Source organism: Leptonychotes weddellii, chromosome 12 (genome assembly GCF_054177405.1).
Source record: "Leptonychotes weddellii isolate Sample4059 chromosome 12, ASM5417740v2, whole genome shotgun sequence".
Lineage (NCBI taxonomy): Eukaryota > Metazoa > Chordata > Mammalia > Carnivora > Phocidae > Leptonychotes > Leptonychotes weddellii.
Genome location: NC_138380.1, coordinates 46,168,364 through 46,184,100, shown reverse-complemented (window position 1 = coordinate 46,184,100; position 15,737 = coordinate 46,168,364). Strand labels below are relative to the sequence as shown.

At 34.7% G+C, this 15,737-nt stretch overlaps 1 protein-coding gene and 1 non-coding gene across 7 annotated transcripts in view; both read left to right on the top strand.

The window, feature by feature from the left end:
- PALS2 (protein associated with LIN7 2, MAGUK p55 family member) overlaps positions 1-15,737 on the top strand; it is a 115,033-nt gene that overhangs the window by 39,258 nt on the left and 60,038 nt on the right. For 3 of the 6 annotated variants that reach the window (XM_081800396.1, XM_081800400.1, XM_081800399.1), the window contains exon 2: positions 4,045-4,163. In XM_081800396.1, the coding sequence (XP_081656522.1) occupies positions 4,047-4,163 (117 nt within the window). In that variant the 5' untranslated portion in view covers positions 4,045-4,046. Of the gene's footprint in view, positions 1-4,041; positions 4,164-14,005; positions 14,135-15,737 lie in introns of those variants that run through there. The other 3 variants (XM_081800397.1, XM_081800398.1, XM_081800401.1) reach the window with 2 other exon arrangements.
- LOC115939442 (U6 spliceosomal RNA) lies at positions 11,191-11,297 on the top strand. Its single transcript, XR_004074249.2, has one exon. It is a non-coding gene; the product is annotated as a U6 spliceosomal RNA (small nuclear RNA).

Sequence of the window (15,737 nt, the reverse complement as noted above, 5' to 3'; positions counted from 1 at the left end):
GGGGTGAGTGGGTGGTGGACACTGGGGAGGGTATGTGCTCTGCTAAGTACTGTGAATTGTGCAAGACTCATGAATCTCAGATCTGTACCTCTGAAACAAATAATACAATATATGTTAAGAAAAAAAAAAAGAGGGTAGCAGGAGGGGAAGGATGAAGTGGGGGAAATCAGGGGGGGACGAACCATGAGAGACGATGGACTCTGAAAAACAAACTGAGGGTTCTATAGGGGAAGGGGGTGGGAGGATGGGTTAGCCTGGTTTTGGGTATTAGGGAGGGCATGTTCTGCATGGAGCACTGGGTGTTATGCAGAAACAATGAATCATGGAATACTACATCTAAAACTAATGATGTAATGTATGGTGATTAACAACAATAAAAAATTTTAAAAAAAAGAACTCCATTAAATGTACCAATTAATTTGGGAATGCTTGGCAACTTTATAATATTCAAGATCCCTTTTCCAGAACACGGATATTTGACAGACTTATCAGTGTTTAATTAAATTTCATATAATCAAGAATCAATAACCATTTTTTAAGATCTTTAAAATAACCCAGGGTGTATTTTACAACCTCCACCACTTTTCTTCCCACTTAATTAAGCACCAGTATAAAAATTTAAGTACCTCAAGAACCGGTATAGAAGGTACATTTTAAAAAGATTTTCAGTATAACAATTTGGTGATATTAAATTATTATTTTATTAGTTTGCGAACAATATTTTGGTTACATTGTTTAAAAAGAGCCCTGATCTTTTAGACAGATACACTGAAATGTGATACCTGAGATTTGCTTCAAAGTTATATAGTATAGAGAGTATATAGGGATATGAAACAAGATTTGCCGTGAGTAGCTAGTTGTTAGAGCTGATAGTTATTGGGTTCATTATATTATTTTGTCTCCCTTTATAAATGTTTGGAATTATTCATAATGAAAGTTAAAAATAAAGACAAATCGAGAACATGAAAGAAAAACATCATGGAAGTAGAGCTAATTATATAGTTACAGGATAAAAATATTTCTAAAGATTATTGATTCTGTTTTTCTCTACCCACTGAAAGGTACACATTGGACCCCAAACAAAATTATGAAATAGGCTTTGTTTGTATTCTTTATTTCCTGGGTCTCCTTTCTTCATTTTAGCCCAGTATGGGTTTTCCTTCTACTTAAGTGCATATTTTTCTCCTGTTCACATCTTTCAGAATTGTCACTCATTTACACAGACTGAATAGGAGGCCTAGAGATGAACCTGTCCAGATTAAAGTACAAGAGAAGAATACTTTGGGAGGGAGTTCAGGAGTAGAAGTCAGGGAATAGGTCTGATAGAGTGTTGGAAAAATTCTTGAGGATTTGGAAAAATTACAGAAATGTGAAAAGTTTGTTAGAACATTTGGGGGAAAAATGTGTAGGATTCCCATATGTTGACTTTATTAAAAATTGCCAGTCTGGAGATAGAGGAAGGTAAAAGCTTAACCCTCTAGTATTCTAACAGAAAATAAAGAAATACTATCTAAAATGGGTAAAAGAAAAAGAAGCAATATTAGCGTATTATTCAGAAATACAGATGTGATTAAATGAAACTATAACAAATTCAAAGTAGTTACTTCTGCAGAGTAATGTAAGTTGGGAGGGAGGAGGACAGTATGGAACAGAGAACTGCCGTATTTCGTTATAAGCCAGTTAGTAAGTACAGTCTGACTTTTAACGTTTATATTTTATTTTAATAAAAATTTAAAAATAGTAAAAACTGCAAATTTAGTAGACTTAGTCCAAAGAAACATCAAGAGGAGATAAAACTAAAAAAATTAATCTGAATAATATTAATATTATGATATTGAATGTAGTAGTCTAGCTTCACCTTTTTTTTTTTTTAAGATTTTATTTATTTATTTGACAGAGAGAGACACAGCAAGAGAGGGAACACAAGCAGGGGGAGAGGGAGAAGCAGGCTTCCCACTGAGCAGGGAGCCCGATGCAGGGCTCGATCCCAGGACCCTGAGATCATGACCTGAGCCGAAGGCAGACGCTTAACAACTGAGCCACCCAGGTGCCCTCTAGCTTCACTCTTTTGCATATTCATATTCTGTTGTCCCAGTACCATTTGTTGAAAAGACTGTTCTTTCCTCTGTTGAATTGTCTTGCGACCCTTGTTGAAAGTCAGTTGACCTTAAATAGATATATAGGTTTTATTTTTGGACTGTAAGTTGTTTTTTGTTTTTTGGGTTTTTTTTTGTTTTGTTTTTCAGATTTATTTGTTTTATTAAAGAGAGTGGGGGGAGGGGCAGAGGGAGAGAATCTTCAAGCCGACTCCCTGCTGAGTGTGGAGCCTGATACAGGGCTGATCCCATGACCATAAGCTCATGACTTGAGCTGAAAGCAAGAGTCAGATGTTTAACAGACTGAGCCACCCACGTGCCCCTGGACTCTTAAGTTTTATGTCTCTCTGTATGCTAGTACCACACAGTCCTGATTACTGTAGCTTTTTAGTCAGTTTTGAAATTAAGTATGGGTCCTCTTTGAAGATTGTTTGCGTATTCTGGGTCCACTGCATTTTCCATATGAATTTTGAAATAAGTTTCTCAGTTTCTGCAAAAAAGGGGGAGAGGGCATTAGAGATTTTGACAGGGATTGCATTAAATCTGTAGATCAGTTTGGGGAGTGTTGCTATCTTAATAGTAGTAAGTCTTCCGATCCATGAATATAGGATATCTTTCTATTTATTTTAGTCTTAATTCTTTCAGTGATGTTTTATAGTTTCAGTGTATAAATCTTACACTTCTTTTGTTGCATTTATTCCTAATTTATTGTTTTTGATGCTGTTGTAAAAAGAATGTTTTCATAATTTCATTTTCAGATTATTCATTGCTAGTATTTAGAAATATGTTTGATTTTTGTATTTTCAACTTGAATCCTGCAACCTTTTTGAACTCATTCTAGTAATTTTTGTGTGTGTATTCCTTAGCATTTTCTATGTACAAGGTCATGTCATCTGCAGAATGAGATAGTTTTACTTACTGCTTTCCAATGCCATTTATTTCTTGCCTAACTCCCTTGGCTAGAATCTCCACTATAATGTTGAGTAGAAGTGGCAAGAGCGGACATCCTTGCCTTGTTCCTGAGCTTATGGAAAGGTATCCAGTCTTTTACCCTTATATATGATAGTAGTTATAGATTCTTCATAGATACCTTTCACTGAGTTCAGGAAATTTCCCTTCTATTCCTAGTTTGTTGAATGTTTTTATCATGAAAAGGGTTTGGATTTTGTCCAATGCTTTTTCTGTGCCCATTGAGATACCATGTAGTTGTTTTGTTTTTTTGTTCTATTAATACAGTGTATTACACGGATTGATTTTCATTTCTTGATGAACTATTCTTGCATTCCTGAGATAATGTGTACTTGGTCATTGTGTACAATCCTTTTCATATATGGCTGGATTCAGTTTGCCAGTATTTCATTAAAGATTTTTGCATCTGTATTTATAAAGGATATTGGCTATAATTTTCTTATGATACCTTCTTGTGGATTTAGTATCAGGATCTCATAGAATAATTGGGAAGTATTCCCTCCTCTATTTTTTTTTTTTTTTTAAGAGTTTGTGAAGTACTGGTTTTAATTCCTCTTTAAAGTTTGATAGAATTTACCAATGAAAGCATCTGGTTATGGGCTTGTGGGAAGTTTGTTGATTACTAATTCATCTCTTTACTTTTTTATAGGTCTATCAAAATTTTGTATTTTTTGAGTAATGTTTTAAATTAAAAAAATATAAAGCAAGTGTAAAGTGGTAAGTATGTATAAGGTAGTCTGGTAAAGCCCAAATTGTGTATAAAAATGTGTCCTCCTACTTCACGGGAATTCAGTTTGAAACTTACCATTTAACAATTCAGTTTTTTAAAACATGACTTTTCAAAAGAGTGTTGTTAATGTCTTTTTATTTGAATTATTTTAAATACATCAAATATTTTGTATTTCATAATGGCTTGGAATTTAAGGGTTTGGTGTTTGTTTTTGTTTTTGTTTTTGTTTTATTGCTTTTATCTCAGCAGCAATGCAGCAAGTGTTGGATAACCTTACGGAGCTGCCCTCATCTACAGGAGCAGAAGAAATAGACCTAATTTTCCTCAAGGGGATTATGGAGAATCCTATTGTAAAATCACTTGCTAAGGTATAGTGGTTTATTCATAAGCTTACTAAATTATTTTTAAATTGTCTTTACAGAGGTCTTTTCAGATATTGCTGTTTCAGAACTTAATATGCCTTTGGTGTAGTTAGCAAATAATAATACTTATCACATAATGAAATCTTCATGCACACGAAAATTAGACTACTTTTGCCTTTCCTGCGCTGACTTTAAATACAAGATAAAACAACTCTTAGTTTTAGCCTAACACATTTAAAGTTTTAGGGAAATTTTAACTGAATAGTCATATTATAACAGGACTTATGAAAAGGATCCTGGTACTATCTCCGTTTCAGCAACAGCAAAATACTGATGTTCTTCTTTTATATTAGACTGTGTGCCTGTTTTTCATTTTGGTTCTTGACTTCCTCTGTCTAGTACTTTTTGAAATCTTGTTTTCTCTTGGATAACCTTGATATTTCAAGTCTGTTTCTGTAATCAGCTCCCTAGTAGTCTCCTTAACTCGTCTGTAAATATGCTTTTACAACTATTCTTAGTCCAGTTTTATTTCACTTACACTATTTCCTGTATTAATTTTTAGAAACATCACTAAAGCCCGGTGTGTTAACTACTTCACAACCGTTCTTCAGCATTCCTTCAAATGATTCTTGCTTTCAGAAATCTGTGCCACATGCCCTCTCTGGCCTTTCCTTCATGGAGTCATCTTGTCTTTCCATTTGCTTTTTGTACTCCCAGTATGTTGATTTCACCCTCTCCCATAATCATTTTTTAACCACAGTCCATTAATTTTTTTTCTTCTCCCTTGTGAAAAATCATACCTTTTACAGACTTTTTCATTTGTAAAAGTGAGCCAGTAATGCAGATTCTTCATTTTATTCACAAACTTAATCATTCTAAGATCACATGATATAAAACCTTTGGCTCCTAAGTAAAAACTAATCTAGTTGTATATCACCCAACTGGAATTTTTATTTTAGTCATTTTTTTTTAAGATTTATTAGAGAGAGAGAGAGCGTGAGTGTGAGCCGTGGGAAGGGGGAGCAGAAGGAGAGGGAGAGAGAATCCTCAGGCAGAGTCCCCTCTGAGCAAAGAGCCTAATGAGGGCCTCCATCCAGGACTCCGAGATCATGACCTGAGCTGAAACCAGGAGTTAGCTGCTTGACCGACTGAGCCACCCAGGTGCCCCAATTTTAGTCATTTTTGATTGCAGTTTTTCCAAAGTTTATCAGATAGTCCTTTATCTTAATAGTAATATTATAGGATATGAATTTACTTTCAAGTTCAAGCTCTTGTCACAAATACCAATAACCATACTCTGTCAAGATAGAGTAATAGTTTCAGGGTCTATTGAAATATGTAGGGGCTATTTAAGCCTGTATTAACTAGCTAACCCTTAGCTCTAATTGGTACTTTTTAAAATAGTTTTTGACTCTTCCTTTGATATCATAATGTTGGTTGTCAGTTTTTATCATTAGTATCTATTACACCCATGTCCCCATATTTATTTATCATTGATCTGTAGATTTAGAACCTAGATAATAAGGCATCTTACAGTGTGTTTGTAATTCACAGAGATCTTTAAAATATATTGTTTTGTCTTCACAACAATTTATTGAATTGAAAATCAAAGTAGAAGAATTATTTGTCTAAGGTCACTGTCCTAGTAAATTGACAGAGATGAGGTTTAGACCAGGTTTTCTTTCTTCAGATTCTGTGCTCTTCCTACTATAGCAAAGGTTTTGTGTGTATGTATATTCCTAAGAATTTCTGTGGGTAAAAAATTACTGTTATTCTGGCTTTTGTGCCATTGATATTGGCCTTATTGAGGATTATCTTGTTCATTATTCTCAACAGGTGAGATGGCTGGATGACTTTTAAGCAGCTCAGGTGCTAGTGTAATCTTCTGATGATAAAAATGAAATTAGGGGGCACCTGGGTGGCAAAGTCAGTTAAGTGTCCGACTTGGTTTTGACTCAGGTCATGATCTCAGTGTTGTGAGATTGAGCCCCATGTAGGGCTCAGCATGAAGTCTTCTTGGGATTCTCTCTCCTTCTCCCTCTGCCCCTCCCACGCATGCTCGTGCACTCTCTCTCTCTCTCTCAAATAAAATAATCTTTTTTAAAAATGAAATTAAGAACAGAATCAACCAATAGTATCCACCATTCAAAAGCAGTTTCTTGATAAATAGAATCAATGATAGCTTAGTATTCTAACAGTGAAAGAAAAGAAATCCCAAGAGGAAAGGAAGACTTCTACTTCCAAGAAAGAGATATTGAGTCACAGCAGGCCGACACTCCCAGTACAACAAGTAGAGAAAAATGGTTAAGTTACTGAGGAAACAGAGGCATATGTTGCTAGACACAGGGAGAGACAGGAACATGTGACTAATAATCATGAGAAAAATAACAGAAGCAGTTCTATAGATGATCCTTTTATTAGAGTTTATAAACAAATATTTTAAAATGTATTAAAATATTTTAAAAGAAGAGAAAATGAAGACATTTAAAATATTACTAGAAAATAGAATCAAAATCAATCAAGTGGTCATTTGTTCTGTCTTTTAGATTCCACATATAAGTGAAATCATGTGGCATTTGTCTTTGTCTGACTTACTTTACTTAGCATAATACCCCTTAGGCCCATCCATATTTTGCAAATGGCAAGATCTCATTCTTTTTTTATGGCCGAATAATATTCCATTGTGTATGTGTATGTATATATGTATGTGTATAAATACACATGTACCACATCATTTTTTTTTAAAGATTTTATTTATTTAGAGAGAAAGAGAGCGTGTGTGCATGAGCAGGGACAGAGTGGGGGTGGGGGAGCAGAAGGGGAGGGAGAGGGAGAGAATCTTAAGCCAACTCTGCACTGCGCCAGGGCAGGGCTCCGTCCCACAACCCTGAGATCATGACCTGAGCCAAAACCAAGAGTCAGGCACTTAACCAACTTAGCCACCCAGGTGCCCCCCATCATCTTTTTAAAACATTTTTCTTTTGAAATATAGTTGACACACAATGTTACATTAGTTTCAGGTGTACAACACAGTGATTGGACAGATGTCTACATTATGCTGTGCTCACCACTAGTGCAGCTACCATCTGTCACCATATAACACTATTTCAATACCGTTGGCTCTTTTCCCATGCTGCACCTTTTGTCTACATGACTTATTCCATAATTGGAAGTCTATATCTCCCTCTCCCCTTCAACTGTTTTGCCCATCCTTCCACCTACTTCCCCTCTGGCAATCATCAGTTTGTTCTCTGTATTTATGGGTCTGTTTCTGTTTTTTGTTTATTTTGTTTTCCAGATTCTACATGGAAGTGAAATCATACAGTATTTGTCTTTGTCTGACTTATTTCACTTAGCATAACACCCTCTAGGTGCATCCATATTTTGCAAATGGCAAGATCTCATTCTTTTTTTATGGCTGAGTGATATTCCGTTGTATATATACCACATCTTCTTTATTGATTAATCTATCAGTGATGTTTGGGCTGCCTCCATATCTTGGCTATTGTAAATAATGCTGGAATAAACATAGGGGTGCATATATCTTTTTGAATTAGCACATTTGTTTTCTTTAGGTAAATACCCAGTAGTGGAATTACTAGATTATGTGGTATTTCTGTTAATTTTGTGAGGGACCTCCATACTGTTTTCCACAGTGGCTGCATCCCATTTGCATTCCCACCAGCAGTGTACAAGGATTCCTTTTTCTTCACATCCTTGCCAACACTTATTTCTTATCTTTTGCTTCTAGTCATTTTGATAGGTGTAAGGTGATATCTCACTGTGGTTTTGATTTGCATTTTCTTGATGATTAGTGAGGTTGAGCATCTTTTCATATGTCTATTGGCCATCTGTGTGTCATCTTTGGAAAAATGTCTATTAAAGTCCTCTGCCCTTTTTTAAATCAGGTTATTTGGGCTTTTTTTGGTGTTGAGTTATAAGAGTTCTTTATATATTTTCCATATTAATCCCTATAGGATATATCATTTGCAAATATCTTCTCCCACTCAGCAGGTTTCCTTGTCATATTGTTGATGGTTTCAACAAAGGAACTGCAAGAGTTTTTACTTTGGTGTAGTCCCAATATACCACATCGTCTTTATTCATTCATCTGTCAATGGACACTTGGGTTGCTTCCATATCTTGGCTTGTTTAAGTAGTACTGCAAACAAACAGATTCTTAAATATAGAGAACAAACTGCTGATTGCTGGAGGGGCAGTGGGTAAGGGATGTGGGAAATGGATAAGGGAGATTAAGAGGTACAAATTTCAGTTGTAAAAAAAAAATAGTCTTGGAGATTAAAAGCTTAGGGAATATAGTCAGTGATATTGAAATAATGTATAATGACAGGTGGTGACTGTACTTATCACGGTGAGCACTGAGTAATGTGTAGATTTGTTAAATCAATGTATACCTATAATTAATGTAACACTATGTTAGTTATATTTTAAAAAACAATGAAATGGATATTCAAGGACTCAAAAATATATCTGAATTAAAAGCTCATTTGATGGGGTTAATAGATTAAACATTGCAGAGAAGGGGATCCATGAATTTAAAACAGTCCAGTAGTAAGTATCCAAACTGAAAATCAGTAACAAGTATGGAACATAAAGGAGAGAGAATAGGAGGAATACTCAAAAAGTTTGATATACATGTAATTGGTATCCCAGAAAGAGAAAAGGGGGAAATGGGACAGAAGAAATAGTTGAAGATACATAGCCAAAAATTTTCAAAACTGATGAACAGCATCAACTGATGATCCAAGAAGCAAAGTGAACCCCCCTGCAAGAGAAATATAAAGAAAAACATTATTTGGAACAACACAGTCAAATTCCTGAAAATCCAAGACAGAGTGAATATTTGTAAATTAGAGAAGAATACTTTTAAAGAGAAACAATAAGACTAATGGTTAGCAATAAAACAGGAACTATATATGTCAAAACAGAGTGCACTGAGATCATTATAAAGTTTTGAAAGAAAAACGCTGCCAACCTTGAATTCCCTTTCTGGCAATAATACCTTCAAAAATGAAAGCAAAATAAAGATTTTCACTTTTAGACAAATGAAATCTGAGAAAAATAATCTCCATTTACTCTATAAGAAATACAAAACAAAGTTTTTCTGGCAGAAAGAATGACAAAGGAAAGGGAAAACTAATGGTAAATATAATATTGACTTTTTTTTTAAAGATTTTATTTATCTGAGAGAGAGAGAGAATGAGAGAGAGAACACGAGGTGGGGAGGATCAGAAGCAGAAGCAGACTCCCTGCTAAGCAGGGAGCCCAATGTGGGACTCGATCCTGGCACTCCAGGATCATGACTTGAGCCTAAGCAGTCGCTTAACCAGCTGAGCCACCCAGGTGCCCTAATATTGACTTTTAAAATGAAATAATAACAATGTCTTGGGGCATTTATAACATGTATAAAAGTGAAATATGTGAAGATGATAGCCTAAAAGGAGGGAGTGACTTAATGAGTCAAACAATTGTAAGATTCTTTTGTTGTTCAGGAAGTGGTAAAAAAAAAAAATGGCTTACATTGTATAAAAAGTCAGGGATGCATACTGAAATCTCTAGGGTACCACAAAAATTAAAGTTTCAAGAATGAATAAAGTTCACCCAAGACATAAGGAAGAAAAAATAGTCTTGAATTCCCATCACAAATTAGCAAAATACGGGATAGGAAGGGAAACCATCTTTAGACATGGGATAGTAAGCAGCACAGGACCATGATCCCTGACTGAAAGGAAACAAAGTGAGCCTTATGAAATTGAGGATAGTTTTCAGGCTGCAGTAAAGAAAGGAAATACAAACAGGCCAGCCGTCTTCATAGAGGTCGGGATTTGGGGAGATGGAGATGACTGGAATTTGTGTGGCAAAATATCAGGGAGAAGGAAGCTGAACACAGAAAGGTCTCTGGAGATCTGCCCTCAAATCTTTGGCTGAGCACTGACATATATATATATAATATATATATATATATATTATATATATATGAAGTAGGCCTCTAGAGTTCTAGAGAGGATCCTCTGGAAAGCACAGTAGGCCAGATAATTTCCAGAGATCACAAAGAATGGAGAATAGTTTGCATTCCCACTACAGAGTCAAGAGTCCTCATACTACACAGTACATTGAGCAGATTCACCCCAGCTTGTTATAGCAGACCTGTGAAATTAAAGCAGAATTAAACTAAAATTCAATAACAGTTATTTGAAAAATCCCCAAGTATCTGGAAATTAAACAACATACTTCTAAATCAGGGCAGGGAAGAAATCACAAAGAAACAGAAAAAAAAAATGTTTTGAATTGAATGAAAATGAAAATATATGTCAAAGCAATGCTTGGAGGAAAATGCCTTTATTAGAAAAGAACAGTATGTAAATCAGTCATCTAAGTGTTCACCTTGAGAAAATTGAAAAAGAAAAGCAAATTAAATTCAAAACAAGCAGAAAGAAGTAAATAATAAAGATAAGACTAAACGTATAAAAGGCATTTGACAAAGTCAGTATACCTTAAAATATATCAATAAAATCAATAATCCTGTAGCTAGACCCAAATTACCAGTATCAGAAATGAGAGGACATCACTACACATCCAACAGACATTGCAAGAATAATAAATATTATGAACAACTTTATGACAATAGATATGACAACTTAGATGAAATTGACTAATTCTTTAAAAGACACAAACTACTAAAGCCTACGTAAGAGGCAACCTGAATAGCTCTGTATTTCTTTTAAACTGAATATTTGTAGTTCCACTTGATTTCTTCCAGAAAAAGAGTAAGAGAAAGAAACATTTACTATTTTATGAGGCTTAGTGTTACCTCTGATAGCAAAGCCAGCTATGGGCATTTCAAGAAAGGAAAACTGCAAAATAGTATCCCTCATGAACATAGACTTCAAGTTCTTAAGATAATACTAGCAAATCAAATCCAGCAACATACAAAAAGGATAATACTACATTATCAAGTAAGTTTTGTGTCAAAAAATGCAAGACTGCCTTAATATTTGAAAACCAATAAATGGTGCTTGCTTCGGCAGCACATATAGTAAAATTGGAACGATACAGAGAAGATTAGCATGGCCTCTGCGCAAGGATGACATGCAAATTCATGAAGCGTTCCATATTTTTCACGTACCGAATGGAGCACTGAGTGTTACACGCAAACAATGAATCATGGAATACTACATCAAAAACTAATGATGTAATGTATGGTGATTAACATAACATAATAAAAAAAAAACCAATAAATGTCACCATTTTGTTGATATGATAAAAGTCATGTGATTGTGCTAATAGTCGTAGGAAAAGCATTTTACAAAATTGAACATTCATTCTTGATAAAAACTTGGTAAACTTAGAAGGAAATTGCCTCAACCTGATGGACATCTATTAAAAAACTGCAGTTAACATCATAATTCATGGTGGAAGATAAAATGCTTTCTTTCTGTGATCACTTCTGTTCAACCTTCATCATTTCCATTCACTTTTGTACCTGGGGGTACTAGCCAGTGCAAAAAGGCAAGGAGAAGTAGATAAATAAAAGGCATACAGATTGAAGAAGAAAAAATACACTATCTTTATTCAAAGATGACATTATTGTTTATACTGAAAATCCTAAGAATCTATCAGAAGGAAGAAAAACAAATCTAGAACTAACAGGTATGAGTGTAGCAAGGTCATAAGATACAAGATCAATCTACATAAATCAATTGTATTTTTATATACTAGTTAAAGAAATGGGGGTCAATTTAACAATATGTGCTAGACCTGTACACTGGAAACTAAAAGAAAAAAAATTGCTGAAATTAAAGGCATACATACATACAGGGTTTAGAAGGCTCAATACTGTTAACATTGTCAGTTCTCCCCAAACTGATCTATAGATTCAGCAGAATCCAGTCAAAATTTCAGGCTGACATATTGATACTGAAATTTATGAAGGACCTAGACTAACCAAAACAGTTGTGAAAAGAAAATTTGATGCTCTCCACAGCCTGATTTCAAGGATTACTATTACCCTACATTAAAGAAAACACTGTAGTATTGGCTTATAGATCAGTGGCACAGAATAGAGCCCAGAAAGAGACCAATATGTGTATGGTCAACTGGTTTTTATTAATAGCACCATGGTAATTCAATGAAGAAATGATAGTCCTTTCAATAAATGTTGCTGGAACAACTGAATATTTATATGCAAAAAAAAATGAACATCTTTTACCTCATAAACAAAAATTACCTCAAAATAGATCATAGATCTAAAAATAAGAGCTAAAATTTTAAAACTTTTAAAAGAATACATAAGAAAAACTTTGCAACTTTGGGTTAGAGAAAGACTTCTTAAATAAGACATAAAAAGCATGAAGCATAATGAAAAATTTGATTTGATTTTATCAAAATTTAAAACTTTCTGCTTTAAAAGACACCATTTAGAAAATGAAAAGGCAAGCTACAGTTTGGGGGAAAATATTTGCAAGACGTACACAGGCATACTTCATTTTATTGTGCTTCTCTTTATTGCATTGTGAAATACTATGGTTTTTTGGTGGGGTTTTTTTTTGGTTTTTTTTTTTAGTTGAAGATTTGTGGCAACCCTGCATTGAGCAAATCTATCACTACCATTTTTCCAGCAGCATTTGCTCACTTCATGTTTCTGTGTCACATTTTGGTAATTCTCACAATATTTCCACTTTTTCATGATAATATTTGAATTGCAATCTCATAGTAAACCTTTTAATGGGTGAGGAGTTTTTTTTGTTTTTTTTAAGAGAGAGCGTGTGTGTGCTCATGAGCAGATGGGGGAGGGGCAGAGGGAGAGACTCTTAAGCAGACTACGAGCTGAGTGTGAGCCCGACACAGGGCTCAACCTCACAACCCTGAGATCATGACCTGAGTTGAAATCAAGAGTTGGGCATTTAACCAACTGAACCACCCATCACCCCAAACAAGGAGTTGTTTCTAGTGGGTGAGCAAGGACAGTGATTTCTTAAGATGGAATCTATTCTTCATGAAGATGCTATGAAGATTGTTGAAATGACAGCAGTGGATTTGGAATGTTACATAAACTTAGTTGATAATGCAATGGCAAGGTTTGAGAAAATTGACTCTAAATTTTGACAGAAGTTCTACTGTTGGGGAAAAACCATCAAACAGAATCTCCTGCTACAAGGAAATTGTTCATAAAAGGAAGAGTCCATTGATGCAGCAGACTTCATTGTCTTATTTTAAGAAATTGCCACAGCCACCCAGGCCTTCAGCAACACCACCCTGATCAGTTAACAGCCATCAACATTGAGGTGCGACCCTCTTAGAGCAAAAAGGTTATGACTTGCCAAAAGCTCAAATGATGGTTAGCAGTTTTTAGCAATAAGGTAATTTTTAATTAAGGTATATACATTGTTTTTCAGACACAATGTTATTGCACACTTACTAGACTACCCTGTAGTGTAAACATAACTTTATATGCACTGGAAAAAACAAAAAATTCATTTGACTGACATTATTGCAATATTCCCTTTTTGCAGTGTTCACTTTATTTTGGTGGTCTGGAACTGAACCTGCAATATCTCTGAGGAGGCCTGTACCCTAAAAAGGAAGTTGTTCATTCATTGCTGGTAGCAATGCAAATAGTACAACTACTTTGGAAGACACTTTCTTACAGTTTCTTACAAAGCTAACATAGTATTACCATACAATCTAGCAATTGTACTCTTTGATAGTTACCCAAGGGAGTTGATAATTTATGTCCACACAGAAATCTACATGTGAATGTTTATAGCATATTTATTCATAATTGTCAAAACTTGGAAGCAAACCATGATGTTTTTTAATAGGAGCAAAGATAAAGTGATACATCCATACAATGGAATATTACTCAGCAATAAAAAGAAATGAGCTATCAAGCTTCACAACAATATGGAGGAACCATAAGTACATATTGCTAGATGAAAGAAACCATGCTGAAAAAGGTATACACCGTATGATTCCAACTACATTGCATTCTGGGAGAAGCAAAAGTTATAGACAGTACAAAAGAACCAGTAGTTGCCAGGGTTTGGGGGAGTACAAGGGAGGGATGAATAGATGAAGCCTGGAGCATTTTTAGGGCCATGGGACTATTCTGTATGATACTGTAAAGGTGCATAGATGACATCATGCATTTGTCAAAACCCATGGAACTGTACAACGTTTAGAGGGGATCTTAATGTAAACTATAGTCTTTAGTTGATAATAGTGTATCAAATTGGCTTATTAATTATAACAAATGTATCATATTAATGCAAGATGTAAATAAGAGAAACTGGGGTGAGGCAGATACATGGAAATTCTCTGTACTTTCTGCTCAATTTTTTTGTAAATTTAAAACTTCATTAAGCCCATAGTTAACATCAGTGTTCATACTTTGTGTTGTATATGTGTGTCTATGGGTTTTAACATGTAATGTTTTTGTCCAGTATTGGCATTAGAGTAATGCTGTCCCCATACAATGAGTTAAGAAATGTTTCTTCTATCTCCTGGAAGAGATTGTAGCGAATTGGTATAATTTCTTCCTTAAATGTTTGGTAGAATATACCAGTAAGTTCCTGTGAGCCTGGTGCTTTCTGTTTGGGAAGGTTATTAATTATTGATTTAATTTCTTTAACAGATATAGTACTCTTCAGGTTATATATATCTCCTTTTGTGAGTTTTGGTGGATTGTATATGTAAAGGAATTGGTCCATTTCATATAGGGTATCAAATTTGTGGACATAGAATTGTTCATAGTATTCTTTTATTATTCTTTAATGTCTATAGCATCAGTAGTGATGGTCCCCCTTTCATTTCTGTTATTAGTAAATCTCCCTCTTCTCTTTTTTTTCTTTTTTTTTATAAAGATGTATGTTTTTACCTGACAGTCTTCTCTTTTTTCTTAATCAACCTAGCAAGAAGTTTATCAATTTTAATCTTTTCAAAGAACCAGCTTTTGGTTTCATTAAATTTTATTGACATCCTGGTTTCACTTTCATTGGGTTTTGCTTTAAATTCCATTATTTCTTTTCTTCTACTTACTCTAAATTTAATTTGCTCTTTTTTCTTGACTTTATAAGATGTAAGTTTAGATTATTGATTTTAGGTCTTTTTTCTTTTCTAACTTTGCATTCAGTGCTATAAATTTCCCTTTAAACACTGCTTTTGCCACATCCCACAAAATTTGGTAAGTCGCATTTTCATTTGGATCACATATTTTTAAATTTTTCTTAAGACGACTTCTTTGTCCCATGTATTCTTAGAAATGTGTTGCTTTGGGGGCACCTGGGCCCCTCAGTCAGTTTAGTGTCTGCCTTTGGCTCAGGTCCTGATCCCAGGGTTCTGGGCTCGAGCCCCGCATCTGGCTCCCTGCTTATAGCAGGGATTTTTATTCTTATAAACTTTTTTTTAAATTTATTTTTATTATGTTAATCACCATACATTACATTATTAGTTTTTGATGTGGTGTACCATGATTCATTGTTTGCATATAACACCCAGTGCGCCATTCAGTACGTGCCCTCTTTAATACCCATCACCAGGCTAACCCATCCCCTCCACCCC